The sequence below is a fragment of the Haliaeetus leucocephalus genome, unplaced genomic scaffold, assembly GCF_000737465.1.
Source record: "Haliaeetus leucocephalus isolate CR32 unplaced genomic scaffold, Haliaeetus_leucocephalus-4.0 Scaffold339, whole genome shotgun sequence".
NCBI classification, from domain to species: domain Eukaryota; kingdom Metazoa; phylum Chordata; class Aves; order Accipitriformes; family Accipitridae; genus Haliaeetus; species Haliaeetus leucocephalus.
In genome coordinates, this window is record NW_010972775.1 from 3,143,074 (window position 1) to 3,167,901 (window position 24,828).

Here is a 24,828-nt window from a genome sequence, read left to right on the forward strand (position 1 = left end):
GGGATCATATGCAAGAGTTCACAAATACAAGGGTTTCTGTTCTCTATCTGGAGATGTACATGTGTAGAAAAGCTGCTGTGAACTGTAGGTAAAGTCTTGCACAAAAACTGCGTCCCATTGATTAGATGACAATATACCCACTGAACTTTGTGGGAGGTCAGAAACTAGCTTTAGCCTCATCCAGGTTGGGAGAAATGTTTACCCTGCTAAAGCACATCCAAATGGATTGTGCTTTTTTTCCCTCTTTCCCAAAGAGGGAAATCCTGTGATTAAAGTGGTTTAAAATGGGTGCTGCTGGTGGCATAAAATTCCAGCAGTTCAGTGACTCACATAGGGCTTTTCTTTTTCCGTTGAGAAAAATGGAAAATACTGTGCCAATGGGTCACCAGACATTTCCCAGCAGTTTATAGAGTTCCCATATAGCTATTTGTCACTGACATAACTTTTTTGGCAGATGTTGTTTTAATCCAGCTTGTCATAATTAGGGAAACCTCTTATTCCTTCCCAGCATCTGCCTGGGAGCTTCCCCTGCCATTGAGGCAAGCAGAAGTTTCCCACATATGACTCCTTGGTGGGATGATATCACTCTGACAGCACACAGAGTGACCGGGGTGCCCGTACCTTCCCCTAGTCAATCCTTGGTGTAGCTGTCCCGCTCTAAGGAGCACTGTCAGCTCCTTGACTTTTCAGATATTGAAAGACAAGCATGGGAGCAGTTGAAAAAGCTGAATGCAGAGAGTGTTTGCCATGCCTGAGGGTCTTATCCAGGGAATGCTCTCCCCTCCTGTCGCTAGCCTAAGGAAATTCAGGAGTGACTACCCTTAACTGCTCAACACTGCATTGCTCTACACCTGCCTGAGCCCAAGCTGACACTTGGCAGGTCCAGCTGGCGTTTGACAGCACTGGAGAGTCTCCCCTGGCTGAGCACCAAATGCAACAAATAAGATGGTCTGGGCTTCATTTCTGGGTGCCCAAGCAGGCAGGCCTGACAAAGGAAATTGATTTGGCTATGTTTTAAAGCTGTTCTAAAACAGCTTTTTATTTTCTTTAGGCAAGAATCACAGTTGAAATGTTTTTGTTTTAAATCAAACCAATAAAAATGTCATAAGCTGTTACTTTCTGCATAGTCAAAATACTGTGTTTTAAATGTCATCTGATAAATGCCTAGTTGTAATGGTTACAATAAGACAGTGTAACTGTGAAACAAGATGGATATTTGCACTCATAAGGCATGAATCTGGTCTGTTAAAAACTTTGCGTATTCTCTTGGGCTTTTTAGAGGTAGTGTATTCTACCTTCGAAGAAAACTATTATCTAAGTCAGACTGTGTTGTTCTGAATATACAGTTCCCCCCTTGCCTAGACAGAGGTTTTGAACATTATATGGATTATTTGGCACTTTAAACTAGGAAATTTGTTTAATACACACCCAAGCTAAATTGATTTCCAGACAACTCTTACTCTTGACTGCCAACATGTGAATATCTGCTGTACTATTTCTGCTCTGTGTCAAAGGTTGATTTAGCAATGTGATCTGAAACAACCATATCTGGAAAACTTATTTCCTGAAGAGGCATACCAAGAGGAGGGGCTGAAGGAGTGGCACTTTCTGTGTTGTTTTTGCTGCTTCCATGCAGTAATCCGGAGAATCTGCAGAACCAAGGCAATGACAAATGAGTGAACAGGACTGGGTATGAGCATTCCTTCAACTCAGCTGTCTGACTCAACCTTCCCTCCGTCTGTTGCAGCACTGGGTAGATGTCACCTCTTCCTGTGGCTGTTTATTTTCATTTATGCTGTAGATATATTTATCTTCAGTTAAAAATATATTTTTAAAAAAATGCAGCAGAATACTGAACCATCAGCCATCACTAAATTGTGCATAAAATGTATCAAATAGTATTTTGTTGTTGATCCAAAGGCTCATGCTGCAAAACTCCAATTATTTCACAACATTAATATGAGAATTATCAGTTGTTTATAAGAGATTAGCATCTCTTTGTCTTTAAGGAAAACTCTGATACAATTTAAAATACAAAGCTTGTATAATGAGCCTTTCAAAAAACTGTGAGTTTAAGTGAAATTCTTTTTTTTTTTTTTCCTTTTCTATCCCTACGTATTTTCTATATCACAGCTGAGTATTGGAGACTAAGTAAAGTGAGAAAATGGGTTAAGATTCTCAAGCATAGATAGAAATAGCATTGCATTCTTAAGGCATATTTAAAGGGTCTGATTTTTCAGCTGGTGAATGCTCGATGTTTCTGGAAGATGGACTTCGAAACTCAACAGTTTCTGAAAAACTCAGGCTGACTCTCTCCAGGGTACTTGCCCATGCAGAGCACAGTTGTATCCTAAATGGCAGTACAATTGTCTTCTGTAACTGTATAGGATGCAGCATTAGAATTCATTATTATAGAAGATCCGGTTTCCAGCTGAAAAACAAAGTGTTGTATATAAACCTTATCAGCTCACTAACAAGCCTGAACCCCATTTTAAATGGGAGATCACAGACCACTCCTTGTCTTGGCCATGTAATAAGTCTTGTCAAAATGTAAAGCTCTTCTGCTTTAAATACAATGCCATTCCCACTGGGAATTAGCCATTTTAGAATAAAATATTTAAACCAATAGATCTACCATGCTCTCCTGGTGATATAACTGCATCCATGTTACAGCATTTACCAGCATAAGTGGATCAGGAAAAGAAAAATTGCCTCCCTGATCATCACAGTTATTCCGCTAAGTGTTTTTTCCTTTGGTCTAGATACAGAGAGCAGCTCTTTGTTCTGCTCAGCTGGGCAGTGCAGTAAGCCAGGAGGTATTGCTGAAAAAGACAGCTCTCCCCAGCCTTTGCTCCCAGCAAGATTGAACAAAGTGTTTTTGTTGCTATGTGCCATGACTCACTAGGAAAGAGGAAATAAATGACTGCTATCCATTGCTGGCCAACTAATTGTTTTATGAACTTATCCCCTGTCTCTCTTCTCACTAAGGCCATGGTAAAATTACTCTGACTCTGGTTTTAATAGGTTTACTTCTTCTGTCAAGTTATATTTATTGATACGTAGCCACCTCTTGCTACGATGAAGGAAGTAGTAACTTTCCAGATCCTGTTTGCTGTCATCATACATTGCTGTTCATATGGAGAAATACCTATTTTGGGAACTGAAGTTTGCCACTCACCTCTTCATCATCCCACAAGTCTGGGCTGGGCTGCTGTTGCTTCTGTTTGGTTCTCTGCTGTAGTAGTTCTCATATCCTATTGCATCTGCAACAGGGCAATAAAAACGAGATGTTCAAACAGGCAAAACTTTTTTTCTCCCCAGCAGAATGCAACCAACAGTTGCCAACCATGAGGGGCTGCTGGAGCAAACTGCAATACAGCGCATATCTGCACTCGCCTGTAATGTGGTTAGAGCAGCTCAGGGGGACCTGGGGTCTTGACAAAAGCCATTCAAGTGATTATAAGCAGATATATCCATGGTAGAAAGGCATTCTTGACCTGAGGCAAGCACAGTCAAGGTCCTGAAGAGCCATTCTAATAGCTGTGGCTAACCCTAATTAAGAAGGCAGTTTCCTCCATGACTGTTCCCTCTGTTGTCTTAAAGCTCAGGATTTAAGGGAGCAGAGCATGGTCCTTGTGAGCCTGGGACCATGTTCATGATACAATTGGCTGCAGTGTGTTTTGTTTCTTTTTTTTCTTAATGTATTGAGTCAGGAATTTTTGTCAGAGCTGGGGAGATTTCTGAACATTATTGCCAGCAGCAATAATGAGCAATTTCCTGGTCTGTGCTTGTGCTTGAGTGTCTCCCTACCTTTCATATCTCCCCCATCTACCTCCTGAGAGCCGATTTGCTGTTTACGCAGAGATATTTGGGGTTTGTTCACTCAAACGCAGTTATCTTAGAGTTCCTTCACTCTCCCCTGTGGTGTCATTAAGGGTGAAATTGAGACCATTTCTAAGTCTAGCTTTACGGATGAAATAGTCAGAGTTGGATTTATTTATTTTTCATCTCATAGCTCCCAGTGTAGTTGCTTAGAGCTGGTGGCCGCACACCCTTCCTGCCTTCTCTGTGTTAAAGCCAAACAAACATGAGTGAAGTCTGTGATACCGTATTATCTCAGTTCTGATACCAGCAAATAAAGAAAGACATTGGACTTGTGCTAAAGGTTGTGTTGACATTCTCACATTGGGTCAGCCAAGATCATAAGCAGAGCAGGCATGTACAACTAGTGAGTGTGAAGGATCCCTACAAATAAGACTCACAGTAATTAGGGAGTGTTTTGACCAATTTAAGGGTCTCCTATTACCCTTCTAGATTGTTACCTTGGTATAGTTTCTAGTCTATAATACGTTGTAAGATTAGGTAGAAGAGAGGAGTGACCAATATCATCAATAAACCAAAAAGTTTTGATCAGGATGAAGGTCTTCTGCTACACAATGCAAAACCACATATGAGTTTCCTCCTGCATTTTGCAAATAATAAATCAACAGCTCACCATGTGCTACTGTGCAAACTCATCAGCCAGAGCTGTGGAGATATTAGGATGTTAATTCCAGAACACGTCACCTTCTAGAAGGCAGTAAAAAAAAAAACAAAAACAAACCGAACAAAAGAGCAAGTCAGTTGTTTCTTTGCCTTTCATAAAGCTCTCAAGGGTTTCCCCCACCTATTTCTTATTGGAAATGAGTCCTGACATAGCCAAGAGCTGTTTGCAGAAAATTGCCTAGGTGACTGGAGAATGAGAAATCTCACATAGACAAACAAACAAAACAACCCTAGCTGAGAATTACAAATTTCTTAGTATGCAGAAGTTGCTTCACACTGTTGCAAAGCATAGTTCTCCCTCCTGCCAGTGAAAATGTAGTTTTTCCTTAGTAAATATTCCTATATCAGCAAATTTAAATCCCCTATGTGAAGAAGAATAAACTATAGCAGCAAAATGGCATCCAGTGCACCAGTATTAATGTATTCATTTAAAAAAAATCCCCAAATCCCAACTTGTAATCATCATAGGCATAATGACAGAAAGGCTGAGTGAAAAACAGACCTCAGACAGCTCAGTGCTGAGTTAGTGGCAGCATCCAGCTCTGATGAAGAAGTTCCTGCAGTGTAATTACTGCCAGCCCTAAGCTCTGCGATGAAATCAAAGGGGTGTAAGCTGTTCCTGTATGAGATGATTATCCCTTGGGACAGGACATTCATACTGCTGATGTTTGTACCTATACAACTCCTAGCATGGAAGGTTTTTGTCAGTATAAAATTTTCTTATGCCAGTATAGCTTATTCCCCACTCTGAATGGATAATGCTGAGGGCATACTAAGGGGATTTTCTCTTTGACGTAGCAGTATGGTATTAGAGCAGATAGTGGAAGTGAAACAGTATCTGTGCACAGATTAAAAAAAAAAGTGGAGGAAGAGATCTTTTCAGCACAGATATGTATCATCAACTACTGAAGAGATGAAATAGGGATTTTTCTCTTCTTTTACAAAGGCTGTGAATCTTTGTTTACTGCAGCAGCTGCACAGAAGTGCAAGCATTCACTCACTCTGTAAATACCTTGTATTGCTTGTTGAAGTAAGAGGGTGTGGTTTGTATCTGGCTGTGTGAAACACTAGGCAGCCTCCTTTCTGGTGATGTGTTTGGAGAACTCCTACCCTGGAGCAGCATGTTTTCATTTTACAACTGCTCTTAGCTCTTGCTGTCTCAGTGTCCGTTTCAGCCCAGAGGTTTTGATCATTGAAATTGATGAAAAGGCTACTTTGGCTTGAATGGACAGAGTCTGTGAACCTTACATTGCTTCTGCATGCTGGGGCAAAGCCACTTTCATTAAAAATTTCCCCCAACTAGAGTCTTGCCCTTATACAAACAACTTCCTGAGAGGACAAAAGATGTTACTCCCCGTTGGGCAGGTGGAGCAAAACAGAATACAAAATCTGGTCTTCTCTGTGCTGCAAATGAAGAGGCAGCATCTCTGTCAAGGGGACACTAGGGTGCAGTTACATGATAAGCTGGATCTGACTTGTCACCACTGCAGGAAATTGAGTTTGCCATCTCTGCAAGGCAGTTTGCCACCTCCTTAGCAGTGTCAGTTCAGATGTACTGTGAAATGAGCCTGGTTGCAAAGCCAAAACAACCTTTTTTTCTTTTTTGGAGGGTTATTTTTAACCTGGATCATTCAGCTATCCCACTCACAGTGCTGCACAAGGAGCAATGGCAGCACAGTGCGGAGGAAGTGAGCCGCGGCAGATGGGAATGAATAGCCGGAGCAGAAACTCCTCCAGCTGGCTTCACCTCCAAAGGACGTGTACTGCACAACTGCAGCCTCAGCCTAACGGGTGACTCATCTAACAAGACCAATAGGAATAATTACCTGGAGGTTGTGTTCCTGTCATTTTAGTCTTAATGAAATAGTCCACGTCTGACTCTACAACACAGTTCTCCAAGCTTACCCGAACCTCTTCATATAGCTACAAAACAGAATTGAATTTAATTTTTAACATTTCACATTGAATTAATGATTAATGCTCTTCTAATAATTTTCCCCTCAAGAGACACTTTATACTTGGTACATGCCTGACCTGGATGGATCTTTGGCCTGTGCCTTGTACAGACATTCTTGGAAACACAATTGTTTATTTGTGCTCTGGATATTCTTGTAAGAGAGGAGCATGAAGGCAGTCTAGGGCCTTTCAATGCAATAGAGAAATTAATAGCAGGAAACAACCATTCAAAGTCAAAACTGGTGTATTCTTTATGTCTTCCAATTCTGAGACCGTGACTGGATGCCTTTCTGAAGGTTGTGCCTGAGCCTAAATATACTCAGCTGAGCGTTCTGGTAGCTGGAAGCATTCCCCAACAAACTGAGGGGAGGAGACATGTAAGCGCCACCAAGCGTGACACAGAGTGTCTACATCCAGGCATAAATCTGGTTTACATCTAGAGGGAACAAGCTAGCTTGAGAATAGTCCCCCCTCACTGAACATGCACAACAGCCGGTTTGCTGGAGACAGTCGGCATGCGTAGAGAAAGGCAAGCTAGTGCTGTATTGTTAGAGCAGTCTTTATCCTCCTCTTCCTCCTCTGCACGTGAAGCTACTTGGCAGGTGCCCCTACCTCATCATCCTTCACACACTGCATGGAGAGCTGGTTGCAGTGAACCCACAGCGAGTTGCGGAGGATGGTGATGCGGTCGCACTCCTGGAGCTGGAAGACCTAAAGCCAAAGAGGAGATGTGATGTAGCCTTGTGGTAGTTATTTATTTGCATTGCAGGCAGTGACAGGGCTGGGGCTTCTCTGGACCAAGTTCGTAAGTCTGCAAACTGTTCTGAAGGATCCTTTGTAAAGGATGTCTTTTTGGCTACTGGAGAGACTGCATCTACTTGTTTATGCTCAAGAATTTGTTTTAATTGATTGCACCAAATCAAGTTAGGTTTTATAGACAAAAATAAAGCAGGGGAGAGGAATCAGAATCTGGATTTGACTGCTACCTCTACTGCCAAGGATTTCAGAGTCAAGGTCCTGTCTGCCCATCGCACTGAAATCTTGATGTTTAACAGATCAGTGGTGTACTGGCATGAAAGGGTTGTATTTATGTTAGAGGTAGAGCCAAAACTATACATCTTTGCCTTGTAAAATGTCTTTCCAAACTTTTCTCTTTTGAAACTATTTGAGGCTCTCTGGAGTTACCTCTGTTCATTTCTAAGGTTATTTTCACGGTAAAGAGAAGGCATTTTTCTTTCTTCAGAGTTTACTCCCTTCCTTCATCTGTCTGATTTTCTCATGTTGTTGCACAGCTTGGGAAGAATGAAGGGGGAAGAGAGAGGAGAGGTGTGAACTGAGTTGGGGGAAGAGGCAGATAAACTCTTTCTTTAAAGACTTTAAAAAAAAAAAACAAAACCAACCACCCTAATCTCCAAGTTGTACTGTTGTAAGTAGAACATCAACTTTTGGTTTTCTATGAGGTGTGAAAAGCTCAGATGCTTCCAGCCATCTGTTTCCATCTCTATTTGCTAGTAATTATGTCCGGAACACCACAAATGTATACAATATTCAGCAGAACATTCAGGTGGGTACACTGCCTGCCATCTAATATCTTACCATCTAAAAAAAGCAGAAAAGAGTCTGTCAAGGGAGTAAGCTGGCATTGGGACCAATTTCTGAGACAAAAAGCTTTAAAAGAGAACCCAAAGGGTGGAGAATGAGTCTTTCAATATCAATTCTGAACAAAAAGCCTATGGGTGCAGCCTAGCCCCCCAGGGGCTGCTGAAATAGCACAAGAGCCAACTGGGAATTTTCCAGGTAAATGGTGTCCTGTCAGGAAATGCAGCTCATCAAAGAGGGAAGTGTAGCGATTCTCTCAAGCCCTTTGCAAAGTACAGCTGGGCATTTTGTTAGACACATCCCTCGTGTCCCATTGGCTTGTGCAACAGACTACTAGTGAACCTGGGCATCTTGTGCCAAGGAATATGGATGATGAAGGTCATCCCAGTGCTGCCACTTGCTAGCCAAGATTTTGGGGCTATTGGTGTACACCGGTCAGCTAGAGACCTAAGCAACCTCAGCACTTCCAGATTCCCCACTATGCATCCAGAAGTTTGGGATCTTAAGCTGCTATTTCTACTAGTTAATAGTTTTAAATGCCTCAAAAAATCTATCAGTTCTTCTATCTAGAAGTGCTTTTAAAAGAAGGCATTAAAGATGCCCTTCCTTTATGAATGGTTGGTTAAATTAAGCAGCAGGCAGGCCACAAGCTCTGTAGGCCATTCAGAATTTAGTCATGCAGGAGAAATGAAGTGTGGTAGGTTGTATAACACTTTGCTTGTTTGTTGACTTTTTAAGAAGGGGGAAAATGTGCATCTTGGGAAAACTAAGGCTTGGCACAATTTCTATGGGAAGTCTGCTGTGCCAGCCATGGGACTTTCCAGTCTTCCCAGATAGGGAATATGTAAGAGGAAGAAGAGAACTGGAAAGCTGTGCTCCTGGCATTTTATTTTATTTTATTTTATTTTATTTTATTTTATTTTATGTGGAAATAAAGCCTGCAACAAGTAAACATAGCAAAATCATACTTTAGTAGATGGGCAAATGAATTTGAAGGATTAATATGACCGAATGTGTAGCTGATTTGGATGTCAACCAGCTCCTGTAAATTGTTGTGCAAAACTTAATAGCCAAGTGCAAATCTCCTTATCCATCCTCAGCATAATGGAAATAGAGACTTTTCTACCACCACCACCTTTCAGTTGAAAGATTACTGCATGGCAGAGGGCAAATATTCTTGCAGGTGAATATAAAGTGCTATGCAAGATAAAGATTCTGAGTGGCTTGGATATCTTTGTTCTCAGAATGCTACAGTATATACTTTTTTAGCTTAGCCAGAAAATTTTATTTTTAATCTCCATTGAACTTGTGAGATTTAAAAAAAAGAATTAAACAAACACAAAAACCTCTCCTGCACGGAGCAAGAAGCCATTCTGGAAGCTTCTTGCAAAGCATAATCTAAAGGGAATCTTTTGTTTGTTCATTTTTAATGGATTAATTGAATTCTTTTCATTTCAATTTCAAAATTCATTTTTTAAACTAAAAATGAACAAAAAAGTAGACATGAAAAATTCATTTTCTACTGAAATTACATTTTGTCACAAAGCAGTTATTTGGGAAACAACCTTATTTTGGCTGTGATAGAAGATCATCCCTAAAGTTAGTGTATTCTTATGTTAAGATGTGGGTGAAAACTGGCAGCAAATGCTTGCAAATAAATTGTACCAGTTCATATATTGCTCCACTTCCCACACCTCTGCACTTATTCCCCTCCTTTACATTTACATACATATAATGAACAAGCAAGGAGAGTGTAAGCAAGTGAGACAGCTAGCAGCTATGTCTAAATCAACTCTAGTTTTTGCAGTATTTTTGTAAAGACATCTACTGAGACTCCACATAAAGCAAACAGCAAAACCCTTGGGACGGTATCTCAGGTCTTAGACTGGTATCTGCAAGTAGGATAAAATAAAGAGCGCACAAATATATCACTGCAAAAGTCAATGTTTACCTCACAGGTTTTGATATGTTCCTGTTCCCACTCTGTCCTGACCTTATCCAGCTGTTCAATGTTCTGTTTGTACACATTCTCTGTAAACACAGACACACATAATAGAAACCCAACAGTTAGGAAAAAAATTATACAGGCTTTCTCTTTTTCCTCCTATTAGGACTTTGCTGTGGTTCTTACACTTTAGGCCTGTGGTTTGCTAGACTATCACAAGAATGTGTGAGCTTGAAACTGGTAGGCTGCAAGGATATTTGGGGTTCTTTTTTGCAACTTTATACTAGAGTAAGGATTGGTCTGCATGGTTTGCAGATCATGTGTAAACTTTACAGTAGGGATAATGCAAACCAGAGATGGAGAGCCTGGACCATGCTTGGGCACTGAGCATCCTTAGGCTCTTCCCGTGCTGAGCCAGCCAGGTAAGCCTTGTCATTTAGTGTAAACTTTTACACGAGCAGTGAGGGACAAGTCTGAACTCATGAACCAGCTCAGATGTCTGCTAGCCTGTCCTTCTGGACATGCACTGCTTTTCTGGCTGGATAATGCTACCATGCTCATGTACAGGGAACCTAGAGACTGTGTATCTGGTTTGGGCTGGCTGGGGGCAATTTGAATGTCATTCTTTTGTGCTTTCAAACTTGCTTCAAGAAGAGCTTTTCTTTCCTGGGTGAAGCCCCTAATGGAGGTCTTCTATAAATTCTTTAATGAAAGCAGGAGACTCGCATTTCCACAAAGGAAAGTAAATGTAGATGACTATCAGGCTGCCGTTCTTTAGAAGCTTCTTCATTAAACTTTGGGTAGGTGACTTTGGGAAACCTGACTTCAAACAGAGCCAGCCTGGGTGATTTGGGTGGTGCTCTATCAAAATGAGTGTGCTGGTAGATCTTCGCTGGGAAAAATCTTAGTTCAATTGCAAATAGAGCATCACCTGCTTCATTTGCTGCATCTCTGCATTGCTTGGCTTTGTTCTGACTCTGAAACAGGAAAAGAAACATCCCAAATTAATTTCTGACCATATTTTTTGCTTCTGCCCCAGTTTTTTTGCTGCCTGCTCCCTTTCCCCTTCTAGGAGAAAGGCTCAAAATTGCAAACACTTCTTGGCTGTCCCATCTTTATGCATGGTTCTGTTGAATGTCTGCTATGGAGAAGAAGGGACTGGAATTTCACAGATACAGCCATAGGTCCACTGACTTCAAGGGAAATCTGGCAATTTACATCTTTCCATTCGGACATCCCTGCCATAGGAGCTCAGTGCTAGCATGATCCAGCCTGAAGCTTGTGTCTGCTGGCTGAGTTGTTTTTTCTCAAGTGTTTGATGTGCTTTTCTAATAGATATTTATTAGCAGAAATAAATAGCAATTAAAATTCTTCATCTTCCAAGCTCCTCATGTAATACACAGATGAAAAGAACACAGCCTTTAAAATACTTTGCAAATGCTAGATTATTTCCCATAACAACTCAGAAGCCTAAAAGCAAAATTCACTCTAAGTAGAACTTTTCTTTTTTAAAAACCTGCAGCTTTTAACAAATGAAAATACAGCTATTATTGACAGCTCTGTACTCCCAGGTCTTTCTGCACAGATGGTGATGACAGTACATTAATGCACGGCTCTAGACATCAGTGTAATACATTCTTCCATTCTGCCCTTCAAGACAAGGCTCAGGTAGGGGTTCTTATGACCATATTCCTCATCACAGCTGGTTGGAAAATGTGCAGTAAGCTGGGAACATAAGCTTCATTCTTATTTGCTTCCTGGCCCAAACTGTTTGCGGGTGCTGCGCAGAATTAAACAGTTTACATGTTTCTTGTGAAATGCCTCTGTGCATTTCAAATGTGCTGGCATGTGTGTGGAAGTAATGGCAATGGAGCACCCTTGGATCCTTCTGCATGAAAGGAGCTGGGTCAGATTTTGATGCCATTGAAGTTGCTAAGTGTTCTGGTGTAATTTCAGTAGGGCCAGGATTTCATCCCCCCTTTACAGCTAAGCTGGAGGGTTTTGTTCTGATGCTGTTTTTAGAGTCTCCATCCCCCCGCTCCTCGAGATAATTTTTGATCCTTTTTGCTTACACTGCACTGATTTTTATTGAGCCAAAGGGAGTTCATTTATTTTGTTTTCTCCATCTGTTCCACTGTAAAATGTTCCCATTAAAAGTTAGTGAATTGTCAGCTACAAGTATCAAGACGATGCAATGAAGGACTGCAGTGCCTTAATTTCCAATGATTTATTTTTGAGTTTGTAAATTTAGTTGAAATTAAACTAACTATAAGGAGAAAAATGTTGAGGAAAAATATGCATTTTAATGTAAGATACTATGCTTACTAAATGTAAGTGACCAAAAGGCAAAACTAACTGCATGACATACTTCTGACTTGTTTCTTTTTTTAGGAATAATTTTGGAGAAAAATCTCGTTCAGTTTCCCTTCAGGATTCGTAGAGCAATTACATCATAGCCTGGGATAAATTAATTAGATAACTTAGTCCCTTCCCAGCCTTTTTAAAAAACCCTTAGCCTGTCACAGAACAAGATCAGGGTTACTAAAGAAGTGTGAAGTAAGACCTTCTTGGGAAGGTGGTTTCTTTTAATTTTTATTCTAAGGGGTTAATTAGAATGGAAAGCAGGCCCTGGCATCCTGCAGAATGAGTTGTTCAATTATATTCTTTTGTACCTTGAAAAGGAAAAAACCACAGTTTTCCCTCTAAATAGCACTGTAATCTAAGGTACCTTTTCTGTTTGCTTTTGGTTGCCTGAAGCACTTATCCGTTCAAAGGACTGCTCAGCCTCATCCGCCTCCTTGCACTTCTGTTGATAGGTCTTCTTTGACTGTATTGAAATGAAATCAAATGTGATGGTTTGGGTTAGGGAACAAGGCTGGGTTGTCTTCAGCATGATGTTCTAGGCATTTTCTCTTTTGCAGTCTAGAAGAGCAAATCAATGCCCAAGTTTGGGCAACAGAAAAAATTCCCAATAACACCATAAGGAGATAGAAAAATAGAACTGAAAAATTGGGGTGGGGCTGGAAGCATAAATCAGGTCCTTTTCTTGCAGCCCTGAAATTGTTTGCTTTGTACAATTGCAGCCAGCTCCCTGCAGGGGTGGTCACAAATACACTGGCAGCTCTAGCACCATTGGTGCATCAGGCGTCTGTCCGAGCTACAGTGTAGAGACAAAATTAGGAGCCCACCTCCCAGGTTGCCAATGGGGATGCATTGTCATTTCTACAGTGTGACTTGGAGCATCAGGTGGCTGAAGTCAGTGTGTTGCCTTGCCCATTGCTCCAAGCTGTGAGACAGAGCCAGCACCCTGTAGGTAACAGTCTTGGTGTAGTCCTCAGAAGCAAAAGAAATTCTTATTTGCACCAAAAGACCTCCCTGTCTTAGAGATTCACTTAGAATAACTGCGTTTAAATAAAAAATGTTAGTACAGTTCCAGCTGTAGCACTGATGGGTCTGCAACTACTTTTCTTTAGAGGCAATTGCCCACTGGAAACCAAAACGAGCTGCCTGCAATTCCTGTACCTGCAAGTTACCCAGCTGGAGAGGTTTCTTCCTGTTTGCAAGATTCCCTCACTGTTTCTAAAATTGTATTTACACAGACTGAAAAATCACATTTGCTCCTGTAAGTATCCTTGCCTAGAAAGAATGAAATCTTGTTTGACCTGGAACATTGTTCATTCCACATGAACTTTCTGAGTATTTGTTTTGGAGACTCTTCAGTGGGTGTGGCAGGGAAGATTAGCTTCCTCCTCATAGCAGGAATCACATCCTGTCTCTCTCACACACACTTGCACGCTCACACATTCCTGACCTTTCTTTAGATATAGGTATGTGTGATACGGATTTCACCCTGTCTCAAACTGGAGCCAGTTTGCATCAAGAAACCTGCACAAAACCTCCTTGCTTACCTCCATTGTTTTCTTATAATGGGACAGTTTGCTCTTTTGTATGCGCTCCATTGCAGACTCATACTGTAAGAAACACACAGAAATAAGCATTTCTTGCTTTAGACTTCTTCCTCCCCTTTTTAGTGGCAGGATTAGTAAAGCCATTGTCAGGGCCTTTCTGTAAGCCACGTGCCTGTGGGGAAAATGACTTCACTATGCTTTTATAAATGACAGGTTCTAAGTGAAGCAGAGAGCATCAAAGTGCCAGGTAAAAAAATAATCCAAGATAATTCTGCTTCAGTGGTTTCCATTAATAGCAGAGAGGATGTAAATCTTCATTTTCTCCCCACCCACCCATCACCTTTTTTTTTTTCTTAAGGAGATTAAATAGCATAACACCCAGTCACAGTGCCCATCAGCTCTGCCAGCAGAGTTCCTTTGCTGGTGCAAGAGCTTGATCCCACATCTTTGCAGACCAAACCACTGTCTCACCCATGTGAGCAAGGGTAGTTGTCCATTTTAAACACAAACAATTCCTGTGTAATTTATATTCCATTGCTTCTGGCAAATTTATGCTCAATGTGATTTGATTTCCATACCATCAGCTGGTCAGCGTTGGAAGGACAGTGCTTAATTCTCTTCTATGGCTTTAGTTGTGATATGCCCAGCCTTATGTGACAGTGAGATATGCTCCAACTTGGCAGGGTATGTGTTTCTTCAGTGGGACTTTTGGTCCTTTAATCTTTATATTCTGCTCAAGCAAAACTCTCTCTGGCGCTACCCGGGGACTTGCTTCACATTGGGCTAAATAGCACAGTCCTTAGAGCAGCTACAGTGAAACACAGATCACAGCATTTTGGGAGGTTACCAACAATGCTGACACCATCTAGTGTGTCTAATATTGACTTCCTCACAGCCACATGCTGGATGAAGAAAAAAAGCTTGCCTAAGACTCCAAAGCAGTTTTTCCCTTTTTTCCAGGCCCCTCTAACTGTTTGCAGTTGAGTTACAGGCTTATTGTTTTCAACAGGAGAGCAAGCCTCTCTCTTTGCAAATCCTAGTGGAAAAGTGTGTGTGTGGGGGGGATACAAATGCTGATGAACTAGGTGCACTCTGTCTGTCTTTATATGCCTTATTTGCTTTATCAGATCGCTGTGGACCTCAAATCTCAGTAGCAACACTTGTTTTACCCACTTTCATATTCGGAGTTCTTTGCTATTCCAAGTTTCTGTGTGTCAGGATTGTACACACAAGATTTTTGTGGCATTGGATACTGGTCATATACATTTTCGTTTGTTTAAAATTAGCAAAGAACTGGATATTTTATTTTACTCCTCTATCAATCAGTGCTTTCAGTGTTAAGTGACTGTCCTGTCTTTGTCTTCAACCCCATGGAACCAGGGAAGATGTAAGAGCAACCACTGTTGTCTCTATTAAGAGCTACTTTTTCAAGGGACTTAGAGCTTGATAAGATCATAGGGGATGAAATGGCCCTAAATACACTCAAATTTTTACTATACAACATCAACTAGATGCTATTTATTCCATATATTTGTAATTCATCATATATTGGTGTTGTATTCATCATGATATTCATTTGCTTTTATGTTTTTAAATGTTTGTGTTACCCCTTTATTTTAGTGCATGTTGGAGATCATGCAGGATCATACCAAAGAAACCCAATTAGCAAGGGTATAAAAAAAGAGAAAAGGAAGGATTAAGTTCTTACAGGAATAATAATAGTATCTGCAGTTACACCGGAGAGAGTAAAAGTGACTAAAGCCTCTGTCTCCTGAGTTCAGAGCACTACTTTATTTCCAGCTGGGATCAGAAAGAGATTTTCTTTCATAATCTAGTATACAGAGTGAACAGGGCACACTGGGCATGTCTTATCATCTTTTGCAGTATTCACAGCCTGTGGCTGGAGACAAGTCATCAGCATGGACCATTGACCCAATCTGTTTCAACAGTTCTCTAGTTCCTCACCTTCTTTCTTTGTTCCTTCTGTCTTTCTCGGAACTCCTCTATTCCTTTCAGTTCATCCTTCAGCATTACTGCCAGCTGGATATGAGAGTTTCCCACACTTTCGATTTCTAAAGCAAATCAGAATTCATATACAGTCAGTGGAAAGGTGTTTAAATATGAAGTCACATTTTTTAGGAGATGTTTCTGAGATGTGGCTGCTGTATTACTTGTCATGAACAGGGCAGCCTTAAAAAAGGCACCCCTATGTTTCTGCATGCCACTGACATTGCCGAGGGTTCACACAACCTGAACAGGGCTTATTGCAGGTCTTCTCAGTGCCTGCAAAATGCATGGGCAAGACGTCTTGCTGCAGAATTGGAGCACCCACTCAGAGCAGCCTTGGCAAGTGCAGCGCCAGCTGCATTTCTTCATAGTCCCATTTACCCCAGCCACCCCCCTTCCTTCTGTGGCTGGAGGTCAAATGTAGTAGTGCACAGGGAGGGAAGGAGCTCTGACCTCTATCATCACTCCCTGTGTCTGCTTTCCTGCCACTATGCTGCTGGATTGTCATTGCTCTTGGGAGCTACTTGCCAGTTGCATCCAGCCTTGCACAAATGTCATTAGATGAGGCTGCAAGCTGAGAATTTCCAAGGGTCAGCAAAGATGAATTGAATTTCAGAGCACCTGGCTGATGCTGTTTGAAGTAGCTGGTAACTTCTCTGCATTTGTCAGCTTTGGTGCCTCTGAAATGGAACCCCACATTTTCCAGAAGTGTTGAGCTCCCCCACCCAGGCTCTAAAAATACCTTAGTTCACCAGCTGCTTTTCAAAAGAGTGTTTTTAATCTAAACAGCAGGTGCCGGTAGCCAGGTACGCTGTCCTATTGGCTATGATGGTGCTGTATTTTCTGTGTGTGAAAGGTTTTTGTTCAGCCTTGGGCACATTTAGGAAAGCATGCTGTTTTCATGTCAGCGGTTTACAGAAGAGGTAACAGAGCTGATATTTTGTGACTTGATCCAGAAAAAACTAACTCGAGGAACAAGCCATTTTCTTTACTACCAGTGAGGGGATTGAGTGCCCAGCCTTGGAGGACTCCCAGTGAGTGTCCTTCCCCTCCACTCTCCACACTACAGACTGGGATAGAAAAGTTGGAAATAGAGGGGGGAAGAGGATGAAAGCCCCCAGAGGGAATGAACACATTTCGTGCCTGTCTTACCCAGGTCAGAAAGGCAGATATAAATACTTACGTTGCTTGAGAGTCTCAAATGCTGCCTTCAATGTGCTGTGAGGCAGAAACAAGTGCACTTTATTAGTATAGGCTTCTAAGGGTGGGTTGTGAATCTACAGAAAAAACTTTCCCGCAGCATCTCAAAGATCCACATAGAGATAAAACTCTTAATAGTCTTGTAATAAAAGTTGACCATGCTAACAAGCACAACAGCATCAATCTCTTACTGTCAGGAAATACAATAAAATGCTCCATGAAGCAAGGAATTGCACTACTTATGTGCAGCCTCTTTTTTAATCCCACTGTATTTAAAACTGTGAATGTTAACAGATGTTTCTCTATTCTTGTGCCTTGCCAATGGATACAAGTCAACTCAGTGAAATAAAGGTGGTCAAGGGGAACTGGGTTTTGGAGCACTAGTCTGAAGGGTAGAGCGAAACCAGCTCCACCCTCTGTGTTGAATGCAGCACCAGCAAATTTTTCCTCCTCAGTCACCCTTGAAGCTAGGGCAGCTCTGCTATGCAGCATCCTCCATACTATGCTTTCCGAGCACCCCCGTGTGGCACAGCTCACTCTCCTTTAAGAGACTCACAAATGCTGCAGAGAGCCTATGGAGGCTTTGAAACCCTGATGCTCCCACGGGTTTTCAACATCCCAGAAGCACAGCATGAATAAACCCTGCTGTGAAATCAGGCCTCGGTGCTGGGCTGTGAAGTACAGCATGGAGATGAGCAAAAGGAGATGTTAATGCTGCTCGTCCGGATGGACCTACATAACTAAGCGGTCCTACAATGTAGAGTTGCAGAAGGGCATGAAAGGGTAACGATAGATTGCCTGATGTCCGTTTTTTGGCAAGCCAGAGTCCATTTTAAGAAAGCACCAGAGATACCAGCATAGAAATGATGGGAGAGGAAAGAGCATAGTCCATAAAAGGCATTTTCAACTTAGTAATTTCCTCTAGCTCTGAGTTTGCAGGCTGGCAGGGCATTTGTATATGCAGAAGCCAGGGCTGTGGTATGATTTGGAGGTTTTTCAGATTTAGAAATCGTCTCTTCAAGACCCAGAGTGTGTTGTTCCCTGAAGGAAACTGTTCTGGGATCTCCACGGAGCCCTGGTGGGAGCCCAGGGGAAAAGCCTGTTAATGAAGACCCTGAAGTCTCCCTGGCTGAAGCCCAGCTACTAGGAGAGCCCAGAAGAGGATGCATATCACTTTCCAGCCATGTGCGACTGCAGATGGGTAGGGAAATCCTGTATCTCTTGGGCTGTTCAGAAGTCTTAAGAGACACATGAAGGATCCTAATTGCCCTGTGTTAATTTAGGCTGGACATCTGTTTCCTAATCAAAGCTTGCTCTCCCAGTAGCAAGGCTGCCTTGCCAGGCATAAGAAAAATGCACAGGCAAGGGGAAAGGCTGGGCCTGTCCTCAGCGATAACGGCTGTGCAATCCACTTCCAAATTGAAATTTGTAGAAATATAAGGAAAAGATTTTCAGCCAGAAAAGATGAGTATTGAGCTAACTGTTTGATTCTTTCAGCTTTCAACTAGGCTTGTTGTGGTGAATCTCCTGAGATAAGTCAGTGAAAACATGCTAGATTGAGTATTTTTCAGTATTGTCCTAACAATACTTAAGCATTTTGAAGGGTCATTTTGCAAAAAAATGAGTCCGGTGTGAAATTTTGATGGAAACTAAATTTTTACAACACAAAGGAAACAAACAGTATTCTTTCCAGCTAAGTTAATTAAAAGCTTGAAATTAAAAGACAAGTTGAATATCAGCAGCAGAGATAGCTTTTTCTCGCCTAAAAGCTCTAATGGATTATTTTGAAAATTCAAATACATACAAGGAATAAAATTTGCTTTTCTTACTGTGGCTTTTCCAATAGGAGGTGGGGAATGTGCTAACAGCTTCATGCCTGAAATAATTAAATACTGGAATTTAAGAAAGAGAGGACACTTGCAAACTGCACATACTGTTTGCACGCTGTGTTGACTTATTGTTCCCAGAGATTTTTTTTCCTTTGCTGTTGGTGATTCACGTTATGCTAAGACTGGCAAAATTGCTCTAGTGGATACTGAAAAATAGCACTTTCTCAGTACATATCAAGGATAAAAGCAATTTGCTGCTTTTTTGGTTTCCAGGCACCTGAGCTACCAGAGTAGTTCACGATCATAAGCCATACATGAAGCTTTTCTCCTTTTTGTTGGCTTTCCGTAAGGACAAGTGTGTCTTCTGGTATAATAACCCGTCTGGCTATGACCTGGAGAGAGACCAGTTTGCCCCCTGTGTGGGCCCTAATGGCCTTTTCAGAAAGCTCTGGCCTTTTGCTCCTTGTGTGAAAGATTTGTCCAGCCAATCCCCTAGCTGCTGACTGGGGCAAGGCCACAGTCCGTAAGTAGATTGAAATAGACTTAAGCCATTTCCTCTCTTATTTTTTTAACAATTTTTCTAAAAGCAGTGAATTGGATCCCTCATCCTTATGGGGCTTAAGGGAGTAGCAAATATGTCATTGTGCCAAGTTATGTGTGGGAGAGAATAAATAAATCAAATTTTGACCCATGGAGCCATCAGGATTTCCTTTATGACTTCTGGGCTGTGGGGATGTGCTGGCTGCAGCAGCAGTGCTATAGATTAGCTCCTCATTGCTGCTAGATGCTCTGATTATATCAGTGAAATATATCATTTCAGTGCTTCGGTGGGTTTAATGGAAGCAACTCGTGTAACCAACATACAAGTGAGTTTTAATTTTGCTTGTGCTGTTTTGTACGTGCAATACCTATTACCTATTTTTTCTGGGTGAGTTTGACTTTCTAAGAGGACTGATAAGGGCTTTATTCTGAAGCATCCAAAGTGAGGATGTCTCATTCTCATGGACACTTCAAAAAGCGTGTTTTATCCTTTCAGTATATTATGCTGCTTAGCATTGTGGTAGTAATTAATTTTGGTTTTTTGTTTGTTCTGTGGCCAAATAAGAAAACCTGGGGTTGAAAATCATTCAAGCAAAACTGAAAATTTGTGATTTGCCTTTTTTCATTTTTATTTTTAATTTTTTTTTTAACTTTTCACTTCTGACATTTCCATGTAAATTCTGGAAGACTGTTAAACCACTCCAGTTAAAGACAGAGCACCAGCCTTCCCTTTGGGCATCCCTACGTGGAGCCTCCTGCAGGTGTCTCATTGAAAATAGGGTTGGACACAAATTTACCGTGCATGTTTGTTAAACGTCTCCCCCTTGGATATTTAAAGATTGGATTTGTCAAAATTAATTTCTGGTGGAAACAGGATTGACTCTGAATCCGGAATAACGGGGAACAGAGAGAGCCTGTGCAGCAACCACTCTGCAGCAACTTCTGGTGATTTTTGCCATCTAGCGGCTAAAATATTCTTATCGTTTTCTGGAATACCGACCCTGCCTGCTGCCTTCATTTGCCGTAGTCTCCTGCTACTCGAGTACAGCGGAATTAAGCTGCTTTTGTAAAATGTGCACGTTTCAGTGTTTGCTTTTTCAAGTGGAGGGGGAGAAGGAGAATAGCAGAGCTTTTAGAGGAACAGGGGAACCAAGGAGAGAAGCTCATTACAATAAAGCTCACCCATTGTTAAGCATTCTTGCTCTGTAGATCGCAAAATACTTTCCAAAGTGAACTTATCCAAATTTGCCCAGCACACCAAAGCTCAAAAGGGAACCCTATCTCTCTAGGGCACTGACCACTAGTCCCTGTGGCTCTCCTCTAACAGGACAAACATTTACAGAATGCATCGTTTGAGTGCTTGGTTTGATTTTTCTCCCAGCAGAACCTGTCCCCTGCTTTCAAGGCAGAAAATGCATCCTGTATTTGAGCAGAGATGCCTTGTTTGGCACTCACCCACCATCACAGTACAGGTATGAGCAGCAGTGAGGAACTACTGCATCTGATCATAAATCCATTTTGCCCAGTGTGCAAAATTATATCTCTTTAGGAGGGAGACTTGATTGGAACAGTGTGGGATAACAGCACTTCCAAGTGAACTTGTCCTTGCTGCTCCCTGTGTTTGCTTTCTCTCCATTTTTGGACCTTGTTTTTGCTAGAGAACTGGGCTGTTGCTGGAGAGCAGGCCATGCTCGGCAGTCCTACATGACATGAGGACCACTGGGAAATGTGCTGTAGATAGGGCTCTGGTACCTTCTGCTTCACAGTCATCAAAAGCTGAATTTTATGGCACCAGAGATGTAATTAGCAGGGCTCTATCAGTGGCAGTGCTTAGGTCAGAAGTATACTCACTATGTACACTGTTGCACCACACTTTTTTTTTTCCCCCCAACTTTAGGCTTGGTGGTGTGGGAAATTTTTTCAGTACTTTGCCTTTAGAGACTGGTTTAACTGAGTAATTCAGAGAGTCCCTTTACATCTTGTACACAGGAAAGTAAAACCACAGCTCTTTTTAACTTTTCTTTCTTTTCTACCTTTGCTTGGTGAATAGAAGTGTGAAATAAACCCCACCTTTCTTTCTGGCAGGTTTCCATTTTAACATCAATATGATGTACAATGTTCTGTTCTTATTGTAATTTTTAAAAATATTCTTTCTGAAATTGAGAGAAGTCTCTGCCAGATGAACTCTACAGACCACTTTCCAGCAGTCCTGTTTACCCTCTGACTCCGGTAACTTAGATCCTGAGAACATGGTTATGAAACCAACCCAAAGCTAGTCTCCTCTGAGGCCATAGTTAACATCTGTCTTTTTTCCTGCCACACAGGGAAGACCCAACGTGGTTTTACCAACATTTCTTTCTGTGAAGCCCAGTGGTGGTAGCAAAGTGTGGGGAAACAAGTTCAGAAGCATCTGGTCCCAAATAATTTGCACCTGGGACTGTCTGTCTGCAAGGCAAAAAAGAAAAGAAGGGGGAAGTGTTGTGGTCTTTTAACAGGGAGGTAACTAAGTCACTACCAAGTCCTAGGCCAGGCACATAGCAGAGTATTTCACACGAGAATCATATCTAATATTGTTTAGGGGGGATGCAGTGAAAACATTGAGGAATTTAATCTTGCCAGGATGTTTTCTTCTCGTTCTCAGCGGAGCTATAAACAGAAAGGCAAAACCCTCAGTGCAACTAGAAAGATTTCTGTACAGGTCCCAGCTGCGGTGTGATGTCAAAGCCACCTGTGGTGGAGAAAAGGCATGAGAAGAACCTTTTTTTTGACCAGGGGAGTCCAAGTTTCTGCCTATAAATTCGTGATAGCAAGGCACTAGCTAGCGTGAGTAGTCATGTCAGCTATTACGGGAGGTTGCACTGTGCAGCAGGCTGGGCTTAGTGTCAGGTTGGGTGTAGCATATCTTTCATGAAAGTAGCAAAAAATGTGGAGGGTTCCTTTAGTGCTGTGGTGTGTCTGCATATGTGTTTTGCTTCTGATGCTTGGATACTTTCAGGTATGTGTGTGTCGTGGTTTAACCCCAGCCAGCAACTAAGCACCACGCAGCCGCTCACTCACTCCCCCCCATCCAGTGGGATGGGGGAGAAAATCAGGAAAAGAAGTAAAACTCCTGGGTTGAGATAAGAACGGTTTAATAGAACAGAAAAGAAGAAACTAATAATGATAATGATAACACTAATAAAATGACAACAGTAGTAATAAAAGGATTGAAATGTACAAATGATGCACAGGGCAATTGCCCACCACCCGCCAACCGGCACCCAGCCAGTCCCCGAGCGGCGAATCCCTGCCCCCCACTTCCCGGTTCCTAAACTAGATGGGACGTCCCATGGTATGGAATACACTGTTGGCCAGTTCGGGTCAGGTGCCCTGGCTGGGCATGAGAAGCTGAAAAATCCTTGACTTTAGTCTAAACACTACTGAGCAACAACTGAAAACACCAGTGTTATCAACATTCTTCACATACTGGACTCAAAACATAGCACTGTACCAGCTACTAGGAAGACAGTTAACTACATCCCAGCTGAAACCAGGACAGTGTGAGAAGCAGAAACAGCCCCAAACTGAATGGGAAGGGGGCTGTATCATCATTCCCAGGACTGGTTACTAGGAGCGCAGACACGTCACCCCAGACTTTGCTGGGGCAGGGGAGCAAAGAGGATGGCATCTTCGTGTACCTTTTCTTCCCTGTAAATCTGTGCTCACAGACTGCAGATTAGACCCCTCATGACTCCAGAATGACCTATGCCATTCAAATCAAAGGATAAACCAAAAGTTTTCTGCCTTTAAAGTAAATTTCCTCATGTCTCTCAGAAAGAGAGCAGCACTGCTCAAAAATGCTTACCCTCATCACCAGAGAGCTTATCTAGATTGGATTTCACAAGAACCAAGCATAAGTTTAGATCTTTCAGAGTATGTGCTTGTGTCCATTTTCAGAGTCCTGAATGTTCAAAGTACAAGTGGATAAACTCTGTGCAGGTTCAGAACATTTGAGTGGAGAATAACTAACCATGGAAGGATGTGACCTTCCAAAATGACTTTTAGCTTCAGTTCAAAAATGCCTGCTTTGTGTGAATAATACAGAGAATTCTGTATATTAAGTGACAGGTGCACTGTATTTATACACAGGAAGCAGCAACTGGCATTTCGTTACAGATGCCCTCACCTCACACTCTCTGAAATATTCTATTTCAGGCATTGCAGAGAAGGGCAGAGCAGACACGGGCTTGAAGGAACTACCCTTTCCTGAGGTCTGAAGGAGATAGTAGTGGAAAAGAGGGAAGGAAAAAAGTAGGAAATCATACACATGAGAAGAGACAAGCAGAGCAAATGACAAAAATAGCTGTTGTCAGACTAGGCAGAATTTAACCAGCTACTGCACATTTACATCAGTTATTTTTACAAAAGAACAGAGTTCCCAGAGGCTCTATTTCAGCTGAAGCTGAGGATGTATCTGAAAACTGGGCTCTGTAGTGTATTCTATTTTCATGTTCTGCTGAAGAGTTGCCCAAAACTACTGCATGGAAATTCCCTGCCACCTTGCAGCCTGAAAGACGTTTCCTCTTAAAAACACGAGCTCTGCTGAGAATCATCTATAGTGTGTGAAGACATCGTTACTGTGTGCACTACCAGCAAACACTTGCAAACCTGATCTCAGTTTATAACTCAGCTAAAAATCCCCAGTTTCTGTGCATCCTCTCCCATGTGCGCAACACAGAATATGGAGAGTACAAAACTATACTGCAGTTTAAACTTTGTAACATGTAGTTAGTTCCCTCTCCCCTGCAGGATATTGGTGTCATGTGGCATTTGCCAAGAATGCATGGCTGTAGCTTTGTAATCATCTTTTTCATAATTTCTTTTATGACTAGAGACTATGAAATTGTGATTCAGATATTATTATTTTTTGTAATTAAAAAAGTGGGATAACAGGGTTTTAACATCAGTATAAGGTAGGAATGAAGACATTTTAAAAATACACTTTAGCCCTGACTTGTGATAGGTGAGCTCCAGAGCTCCATTTCTGTACAGCGTCCATCCTTCCACCCCGACTGCTGGGATCCTCGCACTTTACCCACTCCTCAAGGGCTGCTCTGCCCTCTGCTAGGTCTGACCTACTCAAGAGGTACATTTGCAGCTGATATTCTCTCATGCTTCCTTCCAATACCTGTTCTCCTCTCAGTGCTTTCACGAAGACTCCCCAGCTTACCTGTATTCGCAGGCATAGCCTGCATCCATGACTGTGCTGGCACATCCAGGTGATTAGCTTGAAGGAAGCAGCCAGCCTTTTCCATAGTTT

The 24,828-nt window shown here is 41.9% G+C and overlaps 1 protein-coding gene across 2 annotated transcripts in view; it reads right to left on the bottom strand.

Annotated features, from left to right (window-relative positions):
* The window catches only part of PSTPIP1 (proline-serine-threonine phosphatase interacting protein 1), a 59,557-nt gene that overhangs the window by 4,372 nt on the left and 30,357 nt on the right, over positions 1-24,828 (bottom strand). For both annotated transcript variants that reach the window (XM_010571654.1, XM_010571653.1), the window contains exons 4-13: positions 17,144-17,178; positions 15,919-16,025; positions 13,954-14,016; positions 12,774-12,872; positions 10,977-11,022; positions 10,052-10,131; positions 7,114-7,212; positions 6,372-6,468; positions 3,179-3,263; positions 1,579-1,649 (exon numbers count right to left, since the gene is read on the bottom strand). In XM_010571654.1, the coding sequence (XP_010569956.1) occupies positions 1,579-1,649; positions 3,179-3,263; positions 6,372-6,468; positions 7,114-7,212; positions 10,052-10,131; positions 10,977-11,022; positions 12,774-12,872; positions 13,954-14,016; positions 15,919-16,025; positions 17,144-17,178 (782 nt within the window). The remainder of the gene's footprint in view (positions 1-1,578; positions 1,650-3,178; positions 3,264-6,371; positions 6,469-7,113; positions 7,213-10,051; positions 10,132-10,976; positions 11,023-12,773; positions 12,873-13,953; positions 14,017-15,918; positions 16,026-17,143; positions 17,179-24,828) is intronic.